The sequence below is a fragment of the Tachypleus tridentatus genome, chromosome 13, assembly GCF_004210375.1.
Source record: "Tachypleus tridentatus isolate NWPU-2018 chromosome 13, ASM421037v1, whole genome shotgun sequence".
Taxonomy (NCBI): Eukaryota; Metazoa; Arthropoda; class Merostomata; order Xiphosura; family Limulidae; genus Tachypleus; species Tachypleus tridentatus.
This window is the reverse complement of record NC_134837.1, coordinates 162,178,771-162,205,680: the sequence shown is the minus strand read 5'-3', so window position 1 is coordinate 162,205,680 and position 26,910 is coordinate 162,178,771. Positions and strand designations below refer to the sequence as shown.

At 36.0% G+C, this 26,910-nt stretch overlaps 1 protein-coding gene across 7 annotated transcripts in view; it reads left to right on the top strand.

Moving 5' to 3' along the window:
* The window catches only part of LOC143240696 (nuclear transcription factor Y subunit beta-like), a 71,116-nt gene that overhangs the window by 13,148 nt on the left and 31,058 nt on the right, over positions 1-26,910 (top strand). For all 7 annotated transcript variants that reach the window (XM_076483567.1, XM_076483566.1, XM_076483568.1 and 4 more), the window contains exon 3: positions 2,225-2,313. In XM_076483567.1, the coding sequence (XP_076339682.1) occupies positions 2,225-2,313 (89 nt within the window). The remainder of the gene's footprint in view (positions 1-2,224; positions 2,314-26,910) is intronic.

Sequence of the window (26,910 nt, the reverse complement as noted above, 5' to 3'; positions counted from 1 at the left end):
CAAACAACTGTCTAAGCTGAGTAGATGGGAAGTAACTTGTGTACATACTTGACTTACCTTTTGGGTTTATGTTCTGCATATGTGACACTGTTGCCAGTTTGAAGATGTTGTTATGTGTTCATGGGATATGGATACTGAGTTGTGTTGTATTTTGCATTTCAGGCTTGAGGATGAGCTTTATTATTTGAAGAAGTGTTTTGTAATGACAAAGATAAGGGTTATCTACTTCATTCTTAAGTCCTGGCAATTCCTTTGGTAGAATATTGGCTTCAAACAGTATTGAAGATTTACTGATTTGTTGATATATAATAATTTAATTCATTATTTGAAAAATTACCATAATAGACAAGTTTAATATATTGTCAGTTAAATGGGTACAATTGTCAAAACTTCCTAGTTAACATTTCTTAGTTAAACATGATGTTCAGTGCTTTATATGCTAGTAAACGTTCTAGTGATAAACCTATGCATTGACTTGTTCATTGACTTAAAAAGAAAAAGTGGAAGACTTTGTCAGCATTTCTTAGTGATTATATTTGTAAACAATTTATTATACTTGATGATGGGCATTAATTATTTATTGATTTCATTAGATTTTTAGTTTTGGTGTCAATAAACATTGGAACTTAAATGTAATGATGCATTGGTTTGGGCTCCAAGTGGGTATGGGTGAAGGTAACTATTATAAGAATTGGATAATAGGCAGTAAGGGGGAATAAAGAAAACAGTGCTTGCATAAAATATTAATAAAAACTTGTGAACTACATGTAGCATGCAGTTTTCAATATGTACTTGCATGTCAAAATACAGGAGAAACATGATTGTTCACATGTCTATATATATGTAACACTATTCAGTTTGTGTCTATTATAGTAGTATGTAGAATTTAAATACCAGTGAATTAGAACATTTTTTTTTTTAATTTTTCAGGTTTCAGTTAAGTAGGGAAATTTATCACTGCATTAGGAATTTGTTCTTGTATGTGAGGTAAATTAAGTTTTTTAAGAGTAGCCTTACAATTAGGCATTGTGATTTGTGTTTTAAGTACATATCCATTTTTCACAGGTCATTTAATTTATTGTTAATGTCATAGATTATCATTCATAATCATTTTTTGTCATTTTATTAATGTTGTAACAAGAGTCCTAAAAATTACTTGGTTTTGCATGTGTATACAAATATGGTTTTGGATCCCAATTTTTTGAAAATCCTATAAAAAAAAACAAATGATTCTTTTTGTTCTATTCAAGGTTTTCTCTACCTGTTTTATAATGTCATTTTAAAAAAGGTGTTTTTCTTGGAAAGCTTTTATGTGTAGTGAATGTGTAAAATAACTGGTTTTAAAGCAGTCTTTCCTATGTAATAAGAAATTTTACTTGAATAACAAGAAAGTCAATTTTGATACTTTGAAATATTTGCTGGTGTTATTTTGATATGAGTAATGTTGTGAAAGAGCTTCAAATTTTTGTTTCATGTAAAAATTGACAGTCATTGTTAAACAATAATACATTTCCTTCCAAATCTTTTGCTATAGTAGTTACTACATTTTAATTTCTACATTAGTGGTGATAGTACTCTGGTCTTCTAGTATTTACTTAAATGTATTATTTGTGGTAAAGTGCAGTGTTCAAATACTTAATAGTTCCATTATTAACATTGATAGCCCATGAAAATGCATTGTTTTGAGACTAAGAATGTTTTTATTTATTTCAATTAAATGCACATATATTTAATTTGAAACAACTTATGACTGGCAGAACAAGTGTAGGGACAAGCAAATGTTTGAGTCTGTGTACATAGGAGAGTACCACAATGTAAATAGCTGTGATGCATTATATGGAAAATTATTTTTAGCATTGGTACAATATTGATATTATTGTAATATTTGGAAATAAAATGCTGTTTCAAAGTTAATATTTTTCCATTGAATTTTGGTGAAAAATTGGGTATGATGATGGTGCATTATAATATTTTGTGTAATAAGTTAAAAAATATTTACAAGACAATGTGCATGGTATCCAAAGAACATCATGAGTATTGCTGTATCTTACACTTCTCAATATTCTGAACTTGTTGGAAATTTCCACATTTTTCTTTTTGTGGTTCTGTTGATGTTAAAGTGAGGACAATGAACTTTATTGTTAATGTAACGAGTAATGTGCATTAAGACTACTTTATTGTAGAAAGAAAATAAAAATTTACATATTTGTAACAACCCATGTAGGTACAGGTACTGATGGAGAAGATGGATTTGGTATTGCGGATGCTGATCAGGGAGAAAATGGAAAGGATAGTGAACCTTTAAGAGAACAGGCAAGTACTTCAGTTGGTATATTTTGTGTCTTCTTAAAATATTAAGGTGGAAGGAACTCCCAAATCACTGAGAACTTAATGTATTTTGATACTGATGCATGTATATATTTGACATATTTTGCATAACAGCTGAATTAATTGTGTCAGCTTGACTATTTTACTAGTTACAAGTTTTCATCAAAATACTGTTAATATTTTATTTTCTAAAAATTAATGTAGTGTGTGTTGTTTTTGGCCTTGTTAAGCAAAATGCATTTCAATACCAATATCATTCTTTATATAACATATATAAAATAACTGATTAGTTCTACATGTACCAGAAGTTTGTTCAAAATTTTAAGTTTTGACGAATGAATAAAACAAGTGTTCTTGTTTATTATTTACTCATAATTATGTATTTTTGAAAAGATTAGTTATGTAACATTAGGGAAGTATGTTTATTACTAAGTGAATAACAATATAGAAACTGTAATGTTGTCCTAGGAAATATGTTTGAAACGAACTTACCAGTTTGAAGTTTTAAGGTGATTAATATTAACTCATAATCAAAGTAAGTAAATGTGTGAAATCACAACTAAAAATCTACTTAGTAATGAATATAGCTAATGTAATACACAGTGTTTGCATTCTTATTTGTAATGACTAGAATACATTGGTTTACCATTTGGGTACTCATACTGTTAAGTGTTTTCAGCTTTTAATAGTAGATTATGCCTGTAGTATTCAGATAAGTGTGTTATCTGATTTTTATATGTAAATATGTTACATTAAGAGACCAGAAAAATTTTATTAATTATTGACTAATGCTACCTGCATTTTGGTTTTCTAATAATCCAATATGATGAATGTTTTGCTGTTTCTTTGGACATTTATATTAAGAGAAATTTATGAAGGTGTAATTTTATGAATTGTTACATGAAAAAATATGTATTATAAAGAACCTACTAAACGCATGCAGTGAGATTTTGTAGTTGTACAGAAAAAGCATATTCAGAATTAACTTTTATAAAAAACAAAGTTTTTGGAATCTTTGTTTAAATTTTTGCAAACTCCCATAGAAGACATTTAATGTAGCAGTATCTGAATTTTTTTAGTGAGTAGTATTAAGTCCTTGGGTCATCACATTCTGGGCCATTCATTGATGAACTCTTTATTTGTAATGATTTTGATGTGAAGTGTCAAATAAACCAATTATAATTACTTGTAATATTTAGAGACGTGTCTTTGGAATTAATTGTTAACAGTTTTGAAAAGCTTGAATTTGGGATTCCAATTTCATAGTAGTGAGAAAGTAAATTAGTTCTTCAAAGTACCACTGATGTACTAATGAGATTTACATTTCTAAATAAATTTCAAATAACATTAAAAATTTAATCAATTTTGTTTTGCAATAAGAATAATCTTATCTCATATTTTAATGTTTATAATTTTGGCATGTAATTTGAGAATAATATTATTGATGTAGCTTAATGAGCATTTGATAATTACCAAAAATACAATTTCTGTACGGAATATGCATTTTACACTTAATTAAATTGATATGTTATAAACATATTTATACACATTTATACTCAAGTTGAGGTTTCCAACAGTGGTAATCTTGGGTTTCAACATATTTCTGATATTTACAGATATGTTTGTAAATACTCATAAATTTTTAGAGCGTTTAAAATATTGAAACCAAATTTTTTATAGAAGAAACTGGATTAAACATTATACACAGGCTAAATGTATGTCGTGTACTATTATTACATTGATGAGTGCAACCTTACCTCAACAGAGATTTCCTGTTTAAGTACTTGAGTGATAGAAGACATGGTATTTTTGTCAGAATAAACATTTAATTTGGATTTTAAAAAACAAAAGAAACTTTCCTTAAGAATTAGTTTGACATTAACTACATGACATTTTTACATAATGGAATTTTTTTTTTCTAATATAGTTATTTAACTTCTTGCAGTAATTAGTTTTAAGTCTTTTGTTCTAAAAGTTTTACACTTTCAGAATACTTCAAATGATTACCTACATTTGTCCAAAAAATCTAGTAGGGATATTTATGCAGTAAATGAGAAAAAAAAAAAGCAAAATACACTGTTATTCCAGTTTTATTTGATAACAGGATGTAAAGTCAACTAAGCTCACAGACTAGAATATTTCCACGTGTGTGATTGTTTTAAGATATTATGTATTCATTATGTTACTTGTACTAATATAATTTGTCAAGTTAAATTATTAAGTTTCGTAAACATGAGATACTGGGTGATGCAAAAGTTATGCAACTCTATAATAAGTCCCACATTTGCTGTGATTTCTCTAAATTGTTATTGTTCCACTATTTGTATTTTTCTTTTGTTACTGGTGCAATAATGTGTTATAAATCTTGTGAGAAAATGTGAAACAAAATTTATTGTGAAATGTCATGATATCAGTGGCTTACATTCTGATAGCTGTAAGTGAAGGAATTAGGAAAATGCTGGTAATTTGTGATATTTTGCATCATTCTATATTTGATGAAGGGGCAGCATGGCTCAGTGGCTTCATGCCTTGGATTCATATTTGGATGGTTGTATCTTCAAAGCTGACTAACATTGTGCTGTTTGTCTTTTATCAAGACATGTTTCCCATTTATTTAAGTCTGTTCACCTTTTGAGCTGGGCATTTTAATTGATTATTTGTGAGAAGCATTATTGTTCTATAAACTAATCAATTAATTGCAAGTATGATTAATTGTTTAATGTCATTAATGAAAAATGAAGTGAAATTGGTCATTTTGATTATTAATCTTTTTGATTATTCTGCCAATAAATTAATCAAAGTTACAGTTAAATTTACTTTCATGTAAATAACCTGTTAATTAAAATTCTGATTAAATTTAGTGTCTAAGCAATGGTGTGAATCCTACCTCACTTGCCCCCGTCTCAATACTCTGTACCCCACTATATTCCTGATTTTAATATTGTGACTCTCTTCACCTATATCAGTGTTTTCTTTATACCAAATCCGTATGTAAGCTCCTCGTTATTCTTTCCATTTTATTTTCTCTCAATGGCAAAAATTTCAAAGATGGGTTTCTTTTCAGCACTATCACTAAATTAGCAATGCTTTCTTTTAAATTATTTTAGGTCTTTTTCATGGGGCATTATTGTTCATTTTCTTGACTTTATGAGAAAAAAAAGAAACAAAAAATTTGGAGATGTTTTTTTCAAATGTGAATATTTACGTTTGCATCACAGAGTCATCTGGTGCCACACCTCTACCATCTTATGATTTTAATGTTACCTCAGTGTTGGGTAGGGGGCCACCGTTTGTAGAGGACAAAGAGTTCCTTGCATACAGTTTGATGTTATTCTGTGTTGGGTCTGTGACTTAATTTGTGGGAGATGAAAAGAATACTAGTAAGAACGTAAGACTTTATTCTTCCAGCACCTTCCTCTGCTCAAACAGTTACTCATGAACCTTGGATAGTCATCCTGTCTCTTGCACCCTTTTTTACAACTAGTATGCTGTATTTGTAATATTTTGAGCATTTATCATGTGGCTTATGAATCTTCACCTTCTTTATTGGGAAAAACTTGTTTGTACAATTACCTGGTCTTTCATCTTTACAAGACAGTGTAGTGCATATAAGGAGATTAGCAGATCATTTGAGAGAGAATGCTGCCATGCATTTTCCTTATCATCACCTGGTGAACCCTTAGTTTGACCCTCTGCTTCCCATATGGGGCTCTAGACAAGATGCTAGTGTTCATTTTAAACATTCCTAGTTTTCCAAAATTTGTCTGTCACTTACAACAATTTTGTTGTTTTTTTAATCATCTTTGCAACTGTGGTATGAGCACATCACAGATTCTCTGCTTACATTTCAGAGGATCTCAGTCACTTATTGACTTTCATTTTAGTCAGGTTATGGACTTTTGGTATCTTGGTTGATTCATTACTGGTATCTTTTGGAGAGAGGTGTCTTACTTGAGGGAGTTTGACTTTCTGTGTTGGCTCTTGTGGAGTTAAGACAAGTTTCTTTACAGTAATTCTTCATTTTCAACACTAGCTTATTGACTGCCATAAAATTCTTTTACAGGACAGTTTACTGCATCTCCTGTTCATGTTTCTGTGCCTCTTGTTTTGTTGTCATGATTCAATGTAAAACAAAAGTGAATTTTACCTTACCAGTGGGGAGAGTCCTCCAGGGTGTAGTGCACATTTCTGCATCAGCAACTACTTTATAGGGTCAGGTCTTGTGGGGTTTCATCTCAGAGGTTCATGTCTGTATGGGAGAGATTCACCACAGATCAGTGGGTTATTTAGTTTCTCAGTAGGGGACTGGAGAGTCAATCCACATCTCTTTCATCTCTGTTTCATAACAGTTGGCTTTCCACTTCATAAAGACCCTCTTACATCCAGTTGTGAAGCACAAGCTATCCAGGATTTTTTGCACAGTTTTACCTTTTCTTTTTCCAAAATCATTTGCATGCACTTTTGTTATAAATGGGGCATATATTGATTCTGAATCCATTCTTGGTGATGTTATTCTTCTCATGGTCCCTAATGCTTATTCTTAACATTAAGCTTTCTTTCCTCACATCAAGCAGCTAGATGTCAAGTATATGAGGGCACTGAATGTCATCCATGTCCTTTCTTCTACCTCATAGGAAGGAGATTGTTATTCTATGTCCTCATTTGCTACACAGTGGACTATGGATCTCTGGTTAATGCTTATGCCAGGACCTTAGCCTTGAAAATGCTAGACCCCATTCTGTATATGGGGCTTTCTTCATTTCTCCAGTTCAGAGTTTGTACACTGAGTCCCATGAACCTTCTCTTCACTTCTGTTATTTGCAACATTCCTTGCAGTCTGCCATTAAACTTTGATCCTTAACACAGCATTCCACCTGGAGTTGTGTCTTCCTTCCTCAGTGGGCTATGATCTTTTGGAATAGATAATCTTCCATTCTTCCTTTGTATCTGGGTGCAACTGCCTTAACTGGGTCTGTCATTTTTGTTGTGACTTGGTGGTTTCTCACAGGATCCCCTCTACAATTTCTGTGTTCACTGTCAAGCTGTATTCCATTTCTCTTGTTCTGCATTATGTAGAAGCTATGCAAAACACAGATTGTACTATTCACACTGACTGTCTTAGCTCTCTACTGGCCCTGGAATCACTTAGCTTTAGTTCTCACCCTGTTCTTGTTGATATATAAAAATACTGGCCCATTTTTCTTTATCTTCTGCTTCTATCCAGCTTTTCTGGATACCTGGCCATGTTGGTATTTGTGGTAACAAGCTCATTAACACTGCTGGTAAGTCCATCTGCTCTGGTGCCATCACAGTTATGCCAATTCCATATGTGGACTATGGTCCTGCATTGGCAGTCAACATGGAATGAATAACATCATAACAAGCTTTTCCAGATCAAATCTTCTGTTGTTCTCTGGCTATCTTGTTTCCATAAGGATTGGAAGGAGGAAGTTGTCCTGTCAAGGGTACCTGTTAATTATTTTTTAACCCATCATTTTCTTCTGTCTAGAACTGATCCATCAGTGTGTGGCTTTTATGACACTCAAGTCATAGTGATTCACATTTTACTGAGGTGCTATAATTATGACCATGAGCAGTGGCACCATTTTAGACATTTCTTTTCTATGGGCTTATCCCTGATGTTGGATAGTGTCACTGGCAATGGTGACACTGTCTGACTTGCTTGTTTTTAACTTTTTACAAGCTGTTGGTCTTTTTAATTCTGTTTATATCTTTTATCTGAATTTTGTACATTGGTTTGTTTTACCTTAATTTATTTTTATAATTTTATCTGTTGTTCAGTGCAGATATTCTAGTTGCTTTATGCCAATACACACCAAATAACTAACTAACCAATCAAGGTATTATTTCTGGTTCATGCATGACAACCAGGTTTTTCAGTTTTTCTTGCTCTACCATTCATCCTTGCAACTGCTTTATACATTTTTGCAGACAGAGATTTTTCACATCATCTTCACTCTCTCAACAGTCACACCCACCATTGCATGGATGACTGACTCTTTCTTGCCATTTGGCAGAACTACACACTCAAACTCTAGTATCAGAAAATGCGAGAGCTGGGTTTCTTATTCAAATGGAGAACTATATTCTTACTCTCTCCCCTGTATACATTTGAGAGAGATTTCAGTTTGAGACTCAGCCAGGACTAACCTTCTTCTCTATTTTTTCAAGCCATTGAATGAGGGGTTCTTCAAATACAGTTGTCTTCTTATTCACCAGCATGCATTGTTCTATCTTCTTTGGGATATGTACATTTTTGGAATCACTTGTTCCTTTAGGTTGAGCCCACTTGAGGACTTCTCAGTGGTTGTTATGGGACCATCAGAACATTTGCACAAATGTACTGTTCAGTGAGACTGTTGGATTTCAGTGGGCTGGATTTCAGCTGGTGATTGAACAAGGACAACCCAACTGTAGATGTCTCTCTATCACCTCCACAACCAGAGTTGTGTTTGTTTACTGATGCTTCTCTTCATGGCTGGAGTGCTAGTATAGACAATACAGACTTCAAAGAACTTTTGACTTCAGAGGAAACCTATGCACATTAGAATGTTTAGCAGTTCAATGAGATAGAACTCAGGGTCTTGAATTATTGTGAAGCATGGTGGTAGTGCTTATTCAGACAATTCTATAGTCTCATTTTTTAAAACAATGGGCCCCCACTCCCTATCTCTTTGTTTTTGAACAATGGATCTTCTCCTTTGAGCACACAAACACCATATTATTCTCCTTGATTATCATGTTCCCAGGGTAATGAATGTATTGGTTGACCAGTTATCTTTTCCCAACAGAGCTCTTCCTGTGGAGTGGTGCTTCTTCCTCAAGTTTTATTTTTATCTATTCTTGTCTCAGGATACCATACCACAGATTGAGGCTTTTTTGTCCCACATGAGAAAGTTCAGCTCCCGTCCTTCTGGTCTCCAGTACCTCAGCCTCTGGCTTTGGAAGTAGATGCTTTCAACCAGGATTGGAAAGGTATTCATCATTATGCATTCTTCCAGTTTATCTGCTCTCTATGGTTCTGGCATTGATCTGTTTCATGTCCTTTTGAGTTCTTCTGGTGGCACCATATTGGCTGGGACTGCCCAGGTTTCCACACCTGCATTATTTTAAGGGACTGCCAGTCTCTTTCTCCCTGGTCACCTCTCTTATGCAGCCTTGGTTGGATATTTCTCATCAAGCATTTGAAATTATTTGACTCCATGCAGTCCAGTGCATAACATCGGGGACTGACATACCGAGTGGTGTTTTTATTAACTCATTTCCTTCAACAATTTTATTTGGAAATTTATCAAATGAAATGGTTGACTTCAGTGATTTCTCAGACAGAGGTATAATTCTTCATGTACCTATTATGCATGATGTCTCAATTTTGACATTTATTGGATGAAGGTTTGGCATCTTCAACCTTTATTTGTCATCTCTCATTCTCATTTATACCCCACTCACTGGTGAGTATTGCCTGGTTAGGTATGGTTTTACAAATCCATACTAGATACCAATAGAGTAATAACTAAATTTCTAGTACAACAAGCTCTGTTGAGATGCATGTTCCATGAGACCAACTTAGTGTTTTGGTAATGCAAACAATTATTATACTAAATGTTATATCCAATATTGGACTGTTACTTCTGGACTGTAATGATTATATAAAAAGAGAGGATTTTGCCTGTTCTTGCTAACCACTGGATTGAACAAATTGGGGTTGGTTTGCTTTTCAGAATAGGGAACATAGATCATCTATTGCATTGTCTCTTGAACATAGATTCTCAGGATTCTCCAATGCAAATTCTGCTCCTCTCCTTTTTAGTGTAGCAAGGGATTCATTACTACTCTGTTTCCAGTTGCTGGAGTGGTAGACAGAGGTCTGTTCCTCTTGTTTGTACTCTTTATTCCAATTAAGGAGTCCCTTGGTGTGGTTCCTGTACGTAGCGAGGGGACCTCCCAGGGAATGTTCTGTTCTTTCAGTTTACCTCCCCTCGGTGTGGATTCCTGTACGTGGTGAGGGGACCTCCCGGGGAAGGTTCTGTTCTATCTGGTTACCTTCTCTGGGATCTAAACATCCACCCACGTGTTTGCCGTGCGTGACGACCCGTGAAGGGGTGGAGAGGATCCTGGTGGTTGAGGGGTCCAACCCTAACACACCACTTTGGCCTCGAATTCCTATAGACGGGCGGCCTTTGGGTGGCCCCCCCCTTGGGTCAATCGGCTGGTCCACTTGGGCTAGAGTCAACCAAGTACCAGTGTTGGAAGTTCTCAACAGGTGTTGTGGACATTATGCCTGATGCTGGTGTTTGGGTATAGTGCTCACGAAACCCTGGTGTTGCTACATTGTCCTTGCGTGAATTTTGTAGTGCGTCCCCTTGTAGGGCTCCATGGTGGGTGGGGTCAGTGGATACCGAAATTTTTTCTTTTTCCTATGGATCCTCTAAAAAAATTTAAATAAAATTGTAAAAAAGCAGTCAATGGGTAAGCGACCACATCTTGAATACTCAGAACAGCAATCTTCAACATCAGTAACACACGTTACCTCATTTTCTTATATTACATTCTCTTTGGAAAAACCTTTAGGGCAAATGTCCCCTTTTTTTTATTCAAAAGGGACTAGAGGGACTTGCTGGATCTCCAAAGTCAGTAAAGAAACTTCGATCTGGTGACATATTGGTTGAAACATCCACATCCAAACACAGTGAACTCCTCTTGAATTCAAAGGCAATTGGGGATATATCTATTGAGGTTACACCCCATGCTACCTTGAATTCTTCACGAGGAGTTATTGTTGAAAGGGATTTGAAGAACGTTCCCGAGTCAGAGATTCTCACTGGTCTCTCCACTCAAGGAGTTTCTGCAGTGAGGCATCTCCACTCGCAAAGATGGAGTTACACTGCCAACAAATACCCTCGTTTTAACATTTACTTCACCACGTGCACCTGCCACCATCAAGGCAGGTTATCTCATTGCAGGGTTGACCATACATACCAAACCCTCTTTGATGTTTCCAATGTCAGAGATTCGGCCACTCAAAGAATTCTTGTCGTGGTTCCCTGACATGTGCTTGTTGTGGAGGCAAGGACCACGATGCCTATGACTGTGACATGAACCCACATTGCGTAAACTGCAATGGTTCTCACCCCTCTTACTTTCATTCTTGCCCAAAATGGTTGGAGGAAAAAGAGGTGCAGCATTTAAAAACGACACATGACATTAGTTATCCTGAGGCTCGGAAATTGCTGTCCACAACTCCATCTCGGACATATGCTGCTGCACTTCATTCCACAACTACAGTGGGAGTGCAGACAGATCTCTCTGTGCCTCCAAGAGAATCGTTTTCAAAACAAATGAAAAGCCTTTTGACCTCCGTGGTTAAAAAGGTTGATGAATCGACTTCCACACCCATCTCTGTTCCTCCCATACCTTCCAACAAACCTCAAGATCCACGTCCTTCAGTTTCAAATACAGGCATTTCTTCTGATACATCTTTTTCTCCCACCACAAGAGACAAAACAATTATTCGTTCGTGTCCTCAGTCACTGGATTCCCCTTCCAATAACAAAAACCTGCCCACCCGACCCAGAGCAGGATCCATGGAGGTTGATAGACCTCCTCCGACTAAAGACAGTAAAGAAAAAAGACGTGGTCGTAAACCGAAGGGTTCTCCAGCCACTTCACCTACACGTTCTTAAAAATGGCCACCTTGATACAATGGAACTGTCGAGGTTTACGTTCTAATCTGGATGATATCAAAACGCTGATTGCTTCCTACCATCCTGTTTGTCTTTCTTTACAAGAAACATTTCTCAAAACTGCTGATACTGTCTCCATTCGGCAGTTTTCTCTGTACAGAAATGACAGGTTGTGTGAAGGTCGAATACATGGAGGGGTGGCACTGTTGGTTGATCAACACGTGCCCACCCTGTCTTTGTCACTCAACACACCCTTGGAGGCTGTAGCCATCCGTGTTTCCTTGGGTCATACCATCACTGTTTGTTCTCTGTACCTGTCCCCTGGAGAGACATATGATCAATCAGATCTTGATGCTCTCATTGAACAATTGCCATCTCCATTTCTAATCCTAGGGGATTTTAATGGACATCATCCCCTCTGGGGAAGTGCTATTATTGATGGGAGGGGCCGATCTGTAGAGCGGATGCTCTCTGATCACAATCTTTCTCTTTTCAATACTGGTTCTTCCACTTACTTTCATGCACCTAGTCAGTCCTTCACGCTATTGATCTCTCAGTTTGCTCCCCTTCATTATTCTCCCATTTTTCATGGAGGGTTGACAGTAATCCACTAGGCAGTGATCGTTTTCCGATCCTTTTGAGAGAGTCTGGCCATGGTCGATGCCACCCTACCCGCGTGCCCCAGTGGAAGCTGGATCAGGCAGACTGGTCCACTTTCACTGCTCTCACAGAACTTGATCCTGCCATCGTAAATCAGCCATCAATAGACGACTGTGTAGCAGCGGTAACTGACTGTATTACATGCAGCTGCTCAGTGTATTCCTAAAACCTCGACACATTTTCCACGATATCCTCGTCCGTGGTGGAATCCTGCTTGCCACTTAGCGGGAAGGCTCAAAAGCGGGCCTGGGATACTTTTAGTAGATATCCCACACTTTCAAACCGGGTTGCTTTCCAGCGGGCCGTGCACATGCTAGGTGGGTAAGGCGTCACAGCCAGAAGGAATCATGGATTAAGTTCACAACCAGTATATCTTCTACCACCAGTTCCAAGATCATATGGGACAGGATTGAAAGGTTAATGGACACTACAATTCTATCCCCTCTCGATCTTACTCTCTGATTGTCAGGAGGTGACTGATGTTGAACATCGCTAACACTCTAGGTAAAGCTTTTGCGGGTATCTAGCACTTCTGCTTGTTCCTCCACCTTCCTGGCCATCAAGACTTGGGCAGAGCGATCACCTCTTTCCTTTCGAACTGACTGTTTCTTTGACTATAATTGTCCCTTTACCCTGGTGGAACTAAAAATGGCCATCGGTCTGCCAGTACGCCTGTTGGACCTGATGATATTCATTATGACATGCTGCACCATCTATCTCCTGCTTCTCTTGATGTTCTTCTGATTGTTTTCAACCGGATCTGGCAGGAGAATGTTTTTCCTGATGCCTGGCGCCAGGCTATTATTTTACCTTTCTCTAAGCCAGGGAAAGATCCCAAGATTCCTTCAAACTACCGTCCAATTGCTTTGTGAGCTGTCTCTGTAAGACATTAGAAAGGATGGTTAATGCTCGTCTTGTTTGGTTCCTTGAATCAAACAACCTCCTCTCGCCACCCAGTGTGGGTTCCGTCGACAACACTCCACCACAGACCACCTAATTCGTCTTGAAACATCTATCAGAGAAGCCTTTCTCAACCGCCAACATCTTGTATCAATATTCTTTGACATAGAGAAGGCTTACGACACAACATGGAGATATGGCGTTTTGTGAGAACTCCATACATATGGGTTACGTGGCCATCTACCCATGTTTATTAAAAATTTTTTTAATGGACAGGAGATTCCAAGTTCGTGTGGGTTCGACACTTTCCCGTTCTTTTGTACAGGAACTTGGAGTCCCTCAAGGCTGTGTATTGAGTGTTACACTCTTCAGTATAAAGATAAATGCCATCACTGAACAACTCCCTCTCACTGTTGCGAATGGGCTGTGTGTCAACGACTTTCACATCTCATGTCAGTCGTCAAACATGAGATATATTGAGCGGCAACTACAAACCACCCTTAATTGTGTACGGAGGAAGTGGACTCTGGTGAACAGCTTTAATTTCTCTCTCTCCAAAACTGTATGCATGCACTTTTGCCGTCAACGGGGTATTCACCCTGATCCTGAACTTCATATTGGTGAAGTTTTGCTGCCAGTGGTCCCGGAGACCAAATTCTTGGGGCTTATCTTTGATTGTAAACTGACCTTTATACCACACTTAAAGCAGCTTTGGGTGAAATGCACAAGAGCACTGAACATCCTCCGTGTTCTCTCTTCTTCCAGTTGGGGGGCAGATTGCTGTTCAATGTTAAAGGTATATCGTGCTCTTATTAGATCGAAACTCGTTTATGGATCAATGGTCTATGGCTCTGCCAGACCCTCGGCCTTAAAGATGCTGGACCCCATTCATCACCAAGGACTTCGACTCTGCACTGGGGCTTTCCGTACCTCTCCAGTTCAAAGTATATACATTGAATCTCATGAACCTTCTCTACACCTTCGCCGTTTGGAACTATCTTTGCAATATGCTTCGAAACTTCATTCCTTACCAAAGCATCCCACCTGGAAATGTGTTTTCCTTCCTTGGTGGGCAGTACTTTTTCAGAACAGACGATCTGTCATTGCTCCGTTTGGCCTTTGCATCCGGGCGCAATTGGATGAATTGGGTCTGTCCTTGGATAACATTGCAGATTCCACAGGTTGGCCCATCCCACCATGGCTTATTACAGCCCCCAAATGTGACCTTTCTTTCAGTCACCTAAAAAAAAGGCAGATACTCCAGATTGGAAGTACTGTCTTTTATTCAATGAATATCTTTCAAATAATCATTCAGTTCCCATTTATACAGATGGTCCCAAATCAGGTAATTCAGTGGGCTCTGCTATGGTTTGCGATAGGTCAGTAGTTGCGCGCAGAATCCCTTCTACAGCTTCTGTGTTCACTGCTGAACTGTATGCCATATCTCTTGCCCTGGATCATATTGCAGCTGAGCAGTACTCCAACTGCATTATTTATACTGATTTGCTTAGTTCTATACTTGCCTTGGAATTGCTACACATTAGCTCACATCCTATTCTTGCTGATATTCGAAAGCGACTGGCCCATTTCTCATTAGCAGCTACTTCAATCCAGTTTTTCTGGATACCAGGCCATGTTGGTATTCCCAGGAACAAGCTTGCAGACACGGCAGCTAAATATGTCTGCTTCAGCACCATCACTCCTATGCCTATTCCGTACATGGACTATGGTGTTGTCTTCAAGGCTCAGCTCCGTGCCAGCTGGCAGTCCACTTGGAGTGAGCAACGTGACAACAAACTTTTTCAAATCAAACCCAAAATTGGACTTTGGCCATCTAGCTTCCGTAAAGTTCGGAAGGAGGAAGTTGTTCTCACTAGGCTACGCATTGGTCACAGTTTTTTAACTCATTTTCTTTTATCTGGAACTGATGCACCAATGTGTAGTTTGTGTAACACTCAAATCACTATCAGCCATGTTTTACTTTCTTGCCATCGTTACAATTCTCAACGACAGCAATATTTTAAACATATTTTTTCCCAGGGTCAGTCTGTAACATTGGACAGAGTTATTGGTGATGGTGACTCTGTCCACCTTGATAATGTTTTTAATTTTTTAATGGCCATTAATCTTTTTAATCTCATTTAATTGTTGCATATTTATTTATTACACCTTTTTAATTGTGGTTCCTTTTTTACAGTTTTAATCTCTCTCCTTCAATTTGACATTGGACAATGGCCAGAACATTAAATAACTCGACACCAGGACTGTAAAATACTTTTACAAATTTTACTCCATTTACTTGACTTTTATCTTTTTACTGGACATTTGGCTACTCATTATTACGATTTTGCGGAGTGTCTTTTAAAACTTTTATTCTTTTACATTTTGATAATAGCTGCTATGACACATAACCCAGAACCAGGACTGGAAAGGCCAACTTCAGGTGATTGACGGTGGTTCTTGAACTTACCTGTTAGTCTTCCTGGCGGGTTATGATCATTACCTTTTTGCTAGAATAAATACCTTACAACTTCTTATACTCTGCCTTCTATCTTAACATTGTAGACTAGGTGTCAACATTGGTTTTATACTTTTTTGTTTTACCTTCATTTCCATTTATGTCTATTACTACATTTATTTATTTATTTTTTTTACATTTTTACCAAATGTCTGGTGTAGATAGCCTCGCTGCTTTGTGCCATAAAACACTAAATCAATCAATCAATCAGTTTACCTCCTCTGGGATCTAAACTTCCACCTATGTGTTTGCTGTGTGTGGTGACCCATGAAGGGCAGGAGAGGTTCCTGGTGGTTGAGGGGTCCAACCCTAACACACCACTTTGGCCTTGAATTCCTGTAGATGGGTGACCCTCCTTGGGTCAATCAGCTGGTCCTCTTGGGCTAGGGTCAATCAAGTACCAGTGTTGGATGTTCTCAACAGGTATTGCGGACATTGTACCTGATGCTGATGTTTGAGCATAGTGCTTACAAAACCATGGCATTGCTGCAGTGTCCTTGTTTGGCACTGTAGTGCATCCTCTCATAGGGCTTCATGGTGGGTGGGGTCAGTGGGCATTGAAATGTAACATTTTTGGTATGGATACCCTTCTTTCTAACAAAATAAATAAAAATGAAATAATTAGAAAAAAGATCATTGAAAAATGACCATGCATGGATGACTCTGTTGTACAGTCACCATTACAGCCAGATTCTACACTTTGATTTCTGATTCTCCATTCCTTATCTGAGAAATCCTTGGGACAAATGTCTCCATTTTTCATTCTGAAGGGATTAGAGGGACATGCTGGTTCCCTAAAGTCAGTAAGAAGTTGTGTTTTGGAGACATTTTGATGGAAACATCTTCACCACAGCATACCAAACTCCTCTTGAAATCAAAAGCCAGTGGGGCTATATCCATTAAGATTACTCTCCATGCAACTTTGAATTCTTCCAAGGGAGTAATAGTTGAGAGGGATTTGGAGAACGTTTCTGAGTTGGAAATCCTCCCTAGTTTCTCCAGCCAAGACGATACTATGGTACACCAAATCTTCACCCATAAAGATGGAATTATGGACCCTACCAATGTTCTGATATGCTTAAATCACCTTGTCCTCCTGCTACAGTCAAAGCAGGTTATCTGAACTGCAAGGTATGGCCTTGCATTCCTAACCCTCTCAGATGTTTCTAGTGTCAGTGGTTTGGTCACTCAAAACATCATATCGTGGTTCTTTGGTATGTGCTTGTGGTGGTGGTAAAGGCCACAAGGCTTGCAAGGGCAACTTGGAACCACACTGTGTTAACTGTAGTGGCCCACGCCCTCTTATTCTATATATTTCTTGCCCTAAATGGGTAGAAGAGAATGAGGTGCAATGCTTAAAGACTGTTAATAATATCACCTACTTAGAGGCTTGGAAATTATTGTCCCCAATTTTATTTCAGACATATGCTGCTATATTCCACTCCACTACTACAGTGGGAGAGCAGAAAGATCTTTCTGTGCCTCCAACAGAGTTGTTTGAAAAACATCTTAAGATTCTTGTGCCCTCCATAATTAAAAAAGTTAATGCATCTATGTCTAATTTCATCTCTGTCCCTACTTGTCCTTCCAGTGACTGCCCAGTTTCACTTCCTTCAGGTTTAAATGTTTCCTTTGGGGTGGTGCTAGTATTGATGGGAGGGGTTGTGCTATTGAGCATATCCTCTTGGACCACAACCTGTCTCTCTTCAATACTGGTTCTTATACTTATTTTCATGCACCTTCTCAGTCTTTTACTGCTATAGATCTATCTGTTCCTCTTCACTTTTCACTTGCTTCTTTTGGAGAGTTGATGGTAACCCACAGGGCAGTGATCATTTTGAGTGAGACTGGCCATGGTTGATGCCATCTGACCTGTGTGCCTTGATGGAAGTTGGACCAGGCTAACTGGCTTTCTTTCACCACTCTCTCAGAACATGATCCTGCCATCATGTGTAAGCCATTGATAGATGACCGTGTGACAGCAGTGACTGACTGTATTGTCCAGGCAGCTACTTAGTATATTCCTAAAACCTCAATATGTTTCTCACAGTATTCTCATCCTTGGTAGAATCCTGCCTGCTACATGACGAGAAAAGTTCAAAAACTGGCTTGGGATAGCTTTTATAGATATCCCACACTTTTAAACTGCACTGCATTTCAGCAAGCTCGTGCACATGCTTGGCAGGTCAGACGTCAAAGCCAGAAGAAATCTTGGATTAAATACACCTCTAGCATTTCTTCTACCATCAGTTCCAAAGTCACATGGGACAAAATTTGAAAGGTTAGTGGCTCGTATCCTTATTCCTCCCTTTCAATCTTCTTTTCTGATGGCCAGGAAGTTGTTAATATCCATAGCATTGCCAATACTCTTGGCAAAAGCTTTTCTCATGCATCTAGCACTTCTTCTTTATCCCCCATCTTCTTAGCCATCAAAACACGGGCAGAACAATCACCTCTTTCCTTTCAGGCTGATCGTCTCTGACTGTAATCACCCCCTTACACTGGTGGAACTTAAACTTGCTCTTCATCAGTCTGGCAATACATAAGTCAGACCTGATGGTATTCATTACAAGATGGTGTGCTATACTTTTTTGTCTCTCTTGCTATTCTTCTGATTGTTTTTAACTGGATCTGGAAGAAGAACGTTTTCCCAATGCTTGGTTCCATACTATTGTATTCCTTCCCTTTTCTTAAACCTTTGAACTACTATCTAATTGCTTTTGTGAGCTGTCTCTGTAAGATCTTAGAGAGGATGGTTAATGCTCATCTTGTTTGGTTTCTCGAACCAAACAACTTCCTCTCACCCATTGTGTGGGATTTGAGGATAGCTCTCCACCATGGACCACCTGATTTGACTTGAAACATCAGTCAGGGAAACCTTTCTCAAACAACATCTTGTTTCTGTATTTTTGTACCTTGAGAAAGCTTATGATACACCGTGGAGGTATGGTATCTTACAAGACCTCCACTCGTATGGGTTGTGTGACAATTTACCAACTTTTATTTAAAAATTTTTAATGAATCGGCAATTCCAGGTCCTTGTGGGTATGACACTTTCCCATTCTTTCTCACAGGTACTTGGAGTCCTTCAGGGCTGTGTCTTGAGTGTCACACTTTTCATCATAAAGATTAATGGCATCAGTGGAAAACTACCCCTACAGTTGCAATCTGTTTCATTGTTGACAACTTCTACATCTCGTGTCAGTCGTCAAATATGAGGTATATTGAGTGGCAACTACAGACTACCATGAATCATCTACTTACATGGACCACAGCAGATGATTTTGACCTTTCTCCCTCCAAAACTGTTTGCATGCACTTTTGCTGTCAATGCGGTATTCATCCTGATCCTGAACTCTGTATCGGTGAAGCTGTGCTTCCTGTGGTCCTTGAGGCAAAGTTCTGGGGGCTTATATTTGACCATAAGCTAACCTTTATTTCACATATCAAGCAGCTACATGCCAAGTGTACAAGGGCACTGAACATCCTATGTGTCCTCTCTCCCACCTCTTGCGGGTGGATTGATGTTCCATGCTAAAAATCTATTGTACCTTTATTTAGTCAAAACTAGACTATGGATCTCTGGTCTATGGTTCTGACAGGACTTCAGCCATGAAAATGTTGGACCCTGTTCACCATCAAGGATTTTGGCTCTGCACAGGAGCCTTCGGCACTTCTCCAGTCCAGAGTTTGTACACGGAGTCCCATGAACCTCCACTATACCTTCGTTGTTTGCAACTGTCTTTAATGTATGCTTCAAAACTTCTATCTTTACTGCAGCATCCCACATATGGTTGTGTTGTCCTTCCTTAATGGGCCACACTTTTTAATAATAGATGGTCTGCCACTGTTTCTTTTAGCCTTTGTCTCCAGGTGCAGTTGGATGAATTGGGTCTATCTCAGTATGACATTGCAGTATCCACAGATCAGCTCATTCCACCATGGCTAATTACTATCTCCAACTGTGAACTTTCTGTGAGTCATCTGGAGAAAACAGATACTCCAGATTGGAAGTATCGCCTTCTATTTGCCAAACATCTTTTGAACCATCCTTCCATTCCCATATATAAAAATGGTTCAAAATCAAATGACTCTGTGGGCTCTGCCATTGTTTGCCATGATTTGGTTGTTGCACATAGAATCCCCTCTACAGTTTCTGTGTTCACTGCCAAATAGTATGCCATTTTCTCTTGGCCTGGATCACATAGAAGCTATGCAGTACACGAACTGTGCTATTTATACCAATTCACTTAGCTCTCTGTTAGCCCTGGAATCACTTCACATCAGTTCTCACCCTATTCTCACTGATATGTAAAACCCACTGGCCCATTTTTCTTTAACATATATTTCTATCCAGTTCTGGATACCAGGCCATTTTGGCATTCGTGGGAATGAGCTCGCCAACACTGCAGTTAAGTCTGTCTGCTCTGGCACTATCACTGCTGTGCCTGTTCCATACATAGACTATAGTCCTGTATTCAAGGCTTGGCTCCATACCAGTTGGCAGTAGACTTGGAGTGAGCAACATGAAAACAAGCTTTTCCAAATTAAACCTTTTATTGGAATTTGGCCATCTTGCTTCCATAAGGATCAGAAAGAGGAATTTGTTCTAACTAGACAATGCATTGGTCACAGTTTTTTAACTCATCATTTTCTTTTATCTGGGACTAATACACCAGTGTGTTGTCTGTGTAACACTCAGGTCACAATAAGCCACTGTCTTGCCATTGTTGAAAGTCGCAATGACAGCACCAATTTCAACATGTTTTGTCCCTAGGTTTACCCTTAATGTTAGATAGTGTCATCAGTGATTGTAACACTGTCCACCTTACACATGTTTTTAGTTTTATAAGTGCCATTGACTTTTTTAACACTTAAGTTTTTAATTCATAAATTAGACCTTTTTTATGAATCATTTTTGAAGTACAACTAGTTCGATATGAAATTAGAAAATGGCTGTAACGTTACATAACTTGAAACACGGACTGGAAAGGCCAATTTCAGGTGAGTAATGCTGGTGATTGTACTTACCTGTAAGTCATCCTGGCAAGTTGTTACCATTAAACTTATGCTACAGAGTGTCCTTTAAAATTAGTATTACTGTAATTTCTCTCTTACTGCTGTACACTATATATAGAAATTGGATTGCATGCTGTTTAGTTTTAAATCAAAAATTCAACTTTGTCTTGTTTCACCTTGATTTCTTTTTATGAATTTTAATACTTTTACTTTACTTAACTTTTTGCTGGATGTTTGGCACAGATATTTTAGCTGCTTTGTGCCATAAAATGTCAAACCCACCTTCCCATCTTTAACCTTGGCTGATTTTTCCAGGTTTTGGGTGAGGGGCCAGTCTAGTCTACATGGTAGCCTCCTCATAATTCAAGTTGAGAGAGACACTGCTGTCTGGTTGTGTGAGAGTGGCTTTTCTCTTTGTTCATTTTCTTACTTTCCATGTCATGGAAGGAGGTCCTCACATCCTCATAATTCCACATGTGAATTGTCACATTAGTGAATCATTGGTTGAATTTTGTTTGTTTCACATCTTCCTAATTCTGGAGGCAAGTGGTATTACCTTGCTTTCCAGGATAAAGAGATATAATTTTTTTGTTGTAATTCCAGGCCAGATGATCTCAGTTCCTTCAGGACTTCCTCTGAATTTTCACATATTTTATCACAGATTTTTAGAACAATTTTGAATGTTAATTATAAACCTATAAATATTTTTTAATTTAAAAATTGATACTTGTTTTCTGACACTTATCATGGATCATGAAAGTGGTTCATAATAGTGATTATAAGGAATTGCACAAAACCTTAGTAGAATATTAGGGTAAAAAAAAAAACACTTTAAACAATAAAGATTCAGTTCAAAACCTTTACTAGTGACTGCTGAGGCTATACACACACACAAAAATACACATAAAAAGCATGCATGTCAGACATACAAGGAAAAGAAAAATCTGCTTAATACAGCTCATTTGTAATTCTTCTTATTGTTATTAGTTGCAACAACAGTATTTTAGTATATTGCACCCAAACCTTTTATACAATACTGAATAAGGTATTGTGAATGTCAAGGTACAAAACATTGTAACTCTTATGTAAGTTATGTTACCACTACCCCTTTAAGGTAAGCTTCTTCCAAATATTGTGTGTTACTTTATAAAAACTAAAATATAAGGTGAAACAGGAATTACCAGCTAAATGATAGATGAATATTAGATGACTTTAACATGTAGATAATTGCTCCAGCATCATTGTAAAAAACACAATGTTAATTAGCTGTAAAAAACACAGAATTATAGCTATAGAAAATATTTGGAAGCAGTAGGGGTTAAAAATGTTCATGTATGCATCATTATTCATGATCCATTGAGAATTTTTGTGTGAAATGGTTTAATAGATTGTCTAAGATTTTCTTTCACTATATATTTCAGTTAGTTTAAAGAGTTTTCATCATTGTGAATTGCATTTTTGCTTCATTTATGGTGCTTCCAATAACAAGCCAGTATTATTAGCAAACCTAAAATTGTTTTAATAACAGCATATATTTTTGAAATTATTAAGTGGGCCTTTATTAAATTATCCAAAAATGCACATCCAGTGTTTTGAATTTGTTTTTAATCTGAAAGTGACAAATTCTCTATTTGTGTGCAGTAATTTGATATTTTTTTATCACAAAGCTACACCATGGACTATTTGTGTTCTATTTTTTGCAGGGAATCAAACCCTGGGTTTTAACAATGTAAGCCTGCAAACATGCTGCTCACCCACATAGAATCACATTTGAAGAAATATGAATGGTTATGTTATAATTGTCAGTTAACATGATTCAATATGGTGCAGGTTACTGTTTTGTAGGAGAATTTATATTAACAATATACAACTAATTTCATTATTCTACTCCTAGCACAAATTATTTGCTGTGATTGGCTGAGTGTGTATCACATGATATAATACCAGCAACATGTTGGATTATTTAAGTTAGAAAATATACCATTATTCTCTTTCATTCTTTATACATTTATAAGAAGTTAAATGTAATTTAATCAAATACCGTTTAAGAATTCACATAAAATTTTATAACTTGAAAAACTTTCAGTTTTCTGATATATACAGTAGTGTATTGTTATGTAAACAAACTTTTGGTAGAACTACTATACACTTACTGGAGCCTTATAATATGTAGTTAGATCTGCATAATGAATGGGACCTGGTATGTATATGTAATAAATAAGATAGGTTAAATTTACTTAGTGGATCATCATGTTGATTATTCATCGATCACTAATATGCATATATTATCTACACTGTACATGTAGTTTTTGTACTAAACTCCATTATTTGCTGCTGTTGGTATATTTTAGTATATTACCTTATAATTATTAATCAAAAATTAATTAAGCAATGCAAGATGAAATAATTAGAATGAAACTGAATATTTGTTTCATATTAGTATTTTGTTGAAATCTGTATGTGCTCATTGTGATTTTTTTTTTATCTTCACTGAGACATTTTGAACTAGAATTAACTTGCCATAAATTACAAGTAGGACTGATAGTTAAATAGTAGTTATCATTTGAAGTAGCTTATTTTTTTATTTTTGCTACAACATTCCTGATAAATTTTATTTCTCAACTAGAATTAGAATATTATTTATAAGAAAAGTTAAATCGGGATATTCATAGGACGTTGTAATGAAAGTTTGTAGATAATTTGTCTTGCATGAAAAGCATGTTTCATTTATGTTAAGTTTTATTATACATTAATAAAGTTTGGGATGAATTTTTATGAAAATGTGTTTCATGTGGTTTTAAGCATGCTTAGTATGAAAATGTATTCTATTTGTGTATATTAATGTTGTAGGGATAAATTTTGGTATGATACTGGGGTATTGTGAAGTATTATAAATTTCTTAAGCTACCTGACTGGCAGGTATACTGATACTTTCTATGTAGTTAAATGTTTCCATAAAAATGCAGAATTTGCAAATGTACTTCAGAGGATATTTCCAAAAATAATGGACCCTGTACAGCAAAGAAACTAAGGTAAACAATGAATAACCATGCTCTTCATCAAACTGGTTAGCATATCACTTTCCATTGTGATATTTTCTGGCTACTTGGGTAGATAAATGTTTTCTGAATATGTCCTTACAGAACAAGGACAACAATAATTATGATATACTGAAATCAGATAAAGGCTCAACTGGGGTATTTGACTGTTCTAAACAACATGTACAAGAGAGGAATCCCTGAACTTATTCTGATCTTTACATGTATCATTGTTATCTTTTGAGATAAGCTTACCCCTCACCCCTTCCCTCCCAGAGAGTGGATATATATGCATATCTGTGGCATTAAAAGCTTTTAACCATTTATGTGTTTAATTGGTTTCTAAGTATCAGGGATAACATGTAGTGCCTTTCAATATCCAGTTAATGATTGTGTTATAATTATATGCCTAACACTGGTACAAGTGTTAAGAATAAGTATTTGAATAAAATTGTATGTATGTACTGTTTCAGTTATATTAGCACCTAAATAGCTTACATGCAGTAAAGGGCAACTTAATCAGTGATATGGCAGCTATTACATTGATTTGTAGTGTGTAAACTAACTTATTAATTAAAATAACAATTAAACCTCCATTTTTTCCAGAAATTAATAAAAACATGTTTAAGTAACAATATAGTATAAAAAAAGATAAAAAGTAGGTTTCATTGCTTTTATTTTTTTATTGTGTTTTTATTACATTAAAAGCCTCCTTTCAGTTTTTGAAATCAACATATCTAAAATTTACAGTAATCCAATTAACAACCAGAAACTGATTATTTTTTAGCTAGCTAATATAACAAGGCTTAATAAACATTATGTTGTTGATGTTTGATTCTTTGTTTATAAAGTTATGCTGTTTTTAATGGTTTTATAGAGTTGGTATATTTGTAATCATGTGATTTTTTATTACTTTGTTCATCAAATATAATAAAATTATTATCATGTAAGTTTACTGTTTGTTGAGTATGATAAGTGATTGCTAAATATTGTGATGACTCAAGTCTTTATTGAATATTATTTTTGTGTTTATGGTATTTGAGCAATATGCATAAGTTGGCTTACTGACTTCTCAATTACTGTTACTTTGTCAAAATATGTTTTAAACAAAATTATCATTACCATTCTTGTTGTTAGTAAACTATGTTTTTGCTGTTATCAGCTTATTTAATTTTCAAATGATTAATGGGAATATCTGAGTATTTTAAAAGCAAATGTAATAGCAATTGCTTGGTGAATTTAATTTAAGTCAGTGATTAATTTGCCAATTAGGAAATGTCCACATTATCTTTAAAGAAATTTGTGGAAAAATTTTTAAACAAAATTTTTTTTCCACAAAATATAACACTGACAAGTTTTATGAAATATCTATCATTTGAAACCAAGGGTAATTAAAAAAATTACTTGAGAAACAAAAATCCAAATTGAGGTGAATGAAAGAAGGAAGACTAATATTATATTAGATTAATTCAGTGATTGAAAAGATTATGAAACCAACACTTTTTATTTGTTGTATTAATTGATTAGAAAATACCACAGATTATCCATTTCTAGTAAACTTTAGTTGCTACAGTTGCTCCCAATAGTGGCAGTGGAGATTTATATAGATTATCTTCAAAAATTCAAAAAAGTTTTTAGTTTACGCATACAACTTAAAAGAAAGCTTGAATTTTTGGATATAGCACTGAAGTATATTAGATATAATTTACAATACAATATAGTAAAAAATAATTTGATTTGTTGGATTTATAGCTCTGTACAGATACATGTAACATCAGTTGTACAGTCTTCTGTGTGGTTTGCAGGAACAATTTTATAAATTAAAAAATATTGAAATCTCACTATTAAATTATGTATGTTACTGGATCATTCCATGTCAAATCATCCAGATTTTGGAACATTTTCCAGCTGATTCCCTCAGAATGCCTTGAAAAAATTCACATGTGCTCATCTTTCCATATAATGAAAAATTGCCAAAGATTAGATCAATATCTTTAATAGTTTCTGATTTACAGCCCTGTAAAATTTAATTAAATATTTTTTTATTTTTGGCAAATTCATTTTTGGGCAACTTTGACTGCTTAAAGCTGCAAGAGTAATGGTGTTAGAAGGCTAAAATTTGCTACACTGACTGAATTAATCTCACAGAATTCAAAAATGGTCTCAAACCAAGTTTATCTCTCTTAGGATTTGCATATTGAGGCAGTAAAATCACCAAAAAACCCAAAATTGTAAAACACATTTTTTTATGTAATAAGCCATACCTCTAAGACTTAATATGATACAAAGCTGAATTTTGTTTTCTAATTTCCTATAACATATCAGTTGATAAATCAGCAATTGTTGTAATTAAGTCTGTTAGATCTCCTGTAAAAAAAATTAGTTGCATGCAACTTTTTATGATTTAGCTAAAAATAGCCCTACTTCATGCCACAGTTTGCCCATGTCACCAGTTATTCAGCCTTTTCAGATTTGTACCATATATTCTTACTTCTCTGAATATGATCTACAAAGAAAATCAGGATGGTGTTTAACCTACTTTTTGAGTTATAATTTTTTTTAAAGTATCCTCTAACCATATGTTGTTTACTTGAAAAACAAAACTTCAATTCAGGTGTGTTACTGTATGCAAATATATCCATACCATTTTAAATAATTGATAAATCTCATTGAAATATTCTGATCAGCCTATACCATATATTCTTACATCTCTAAACATGATCTAAAAAAAAATAAAGGTTGT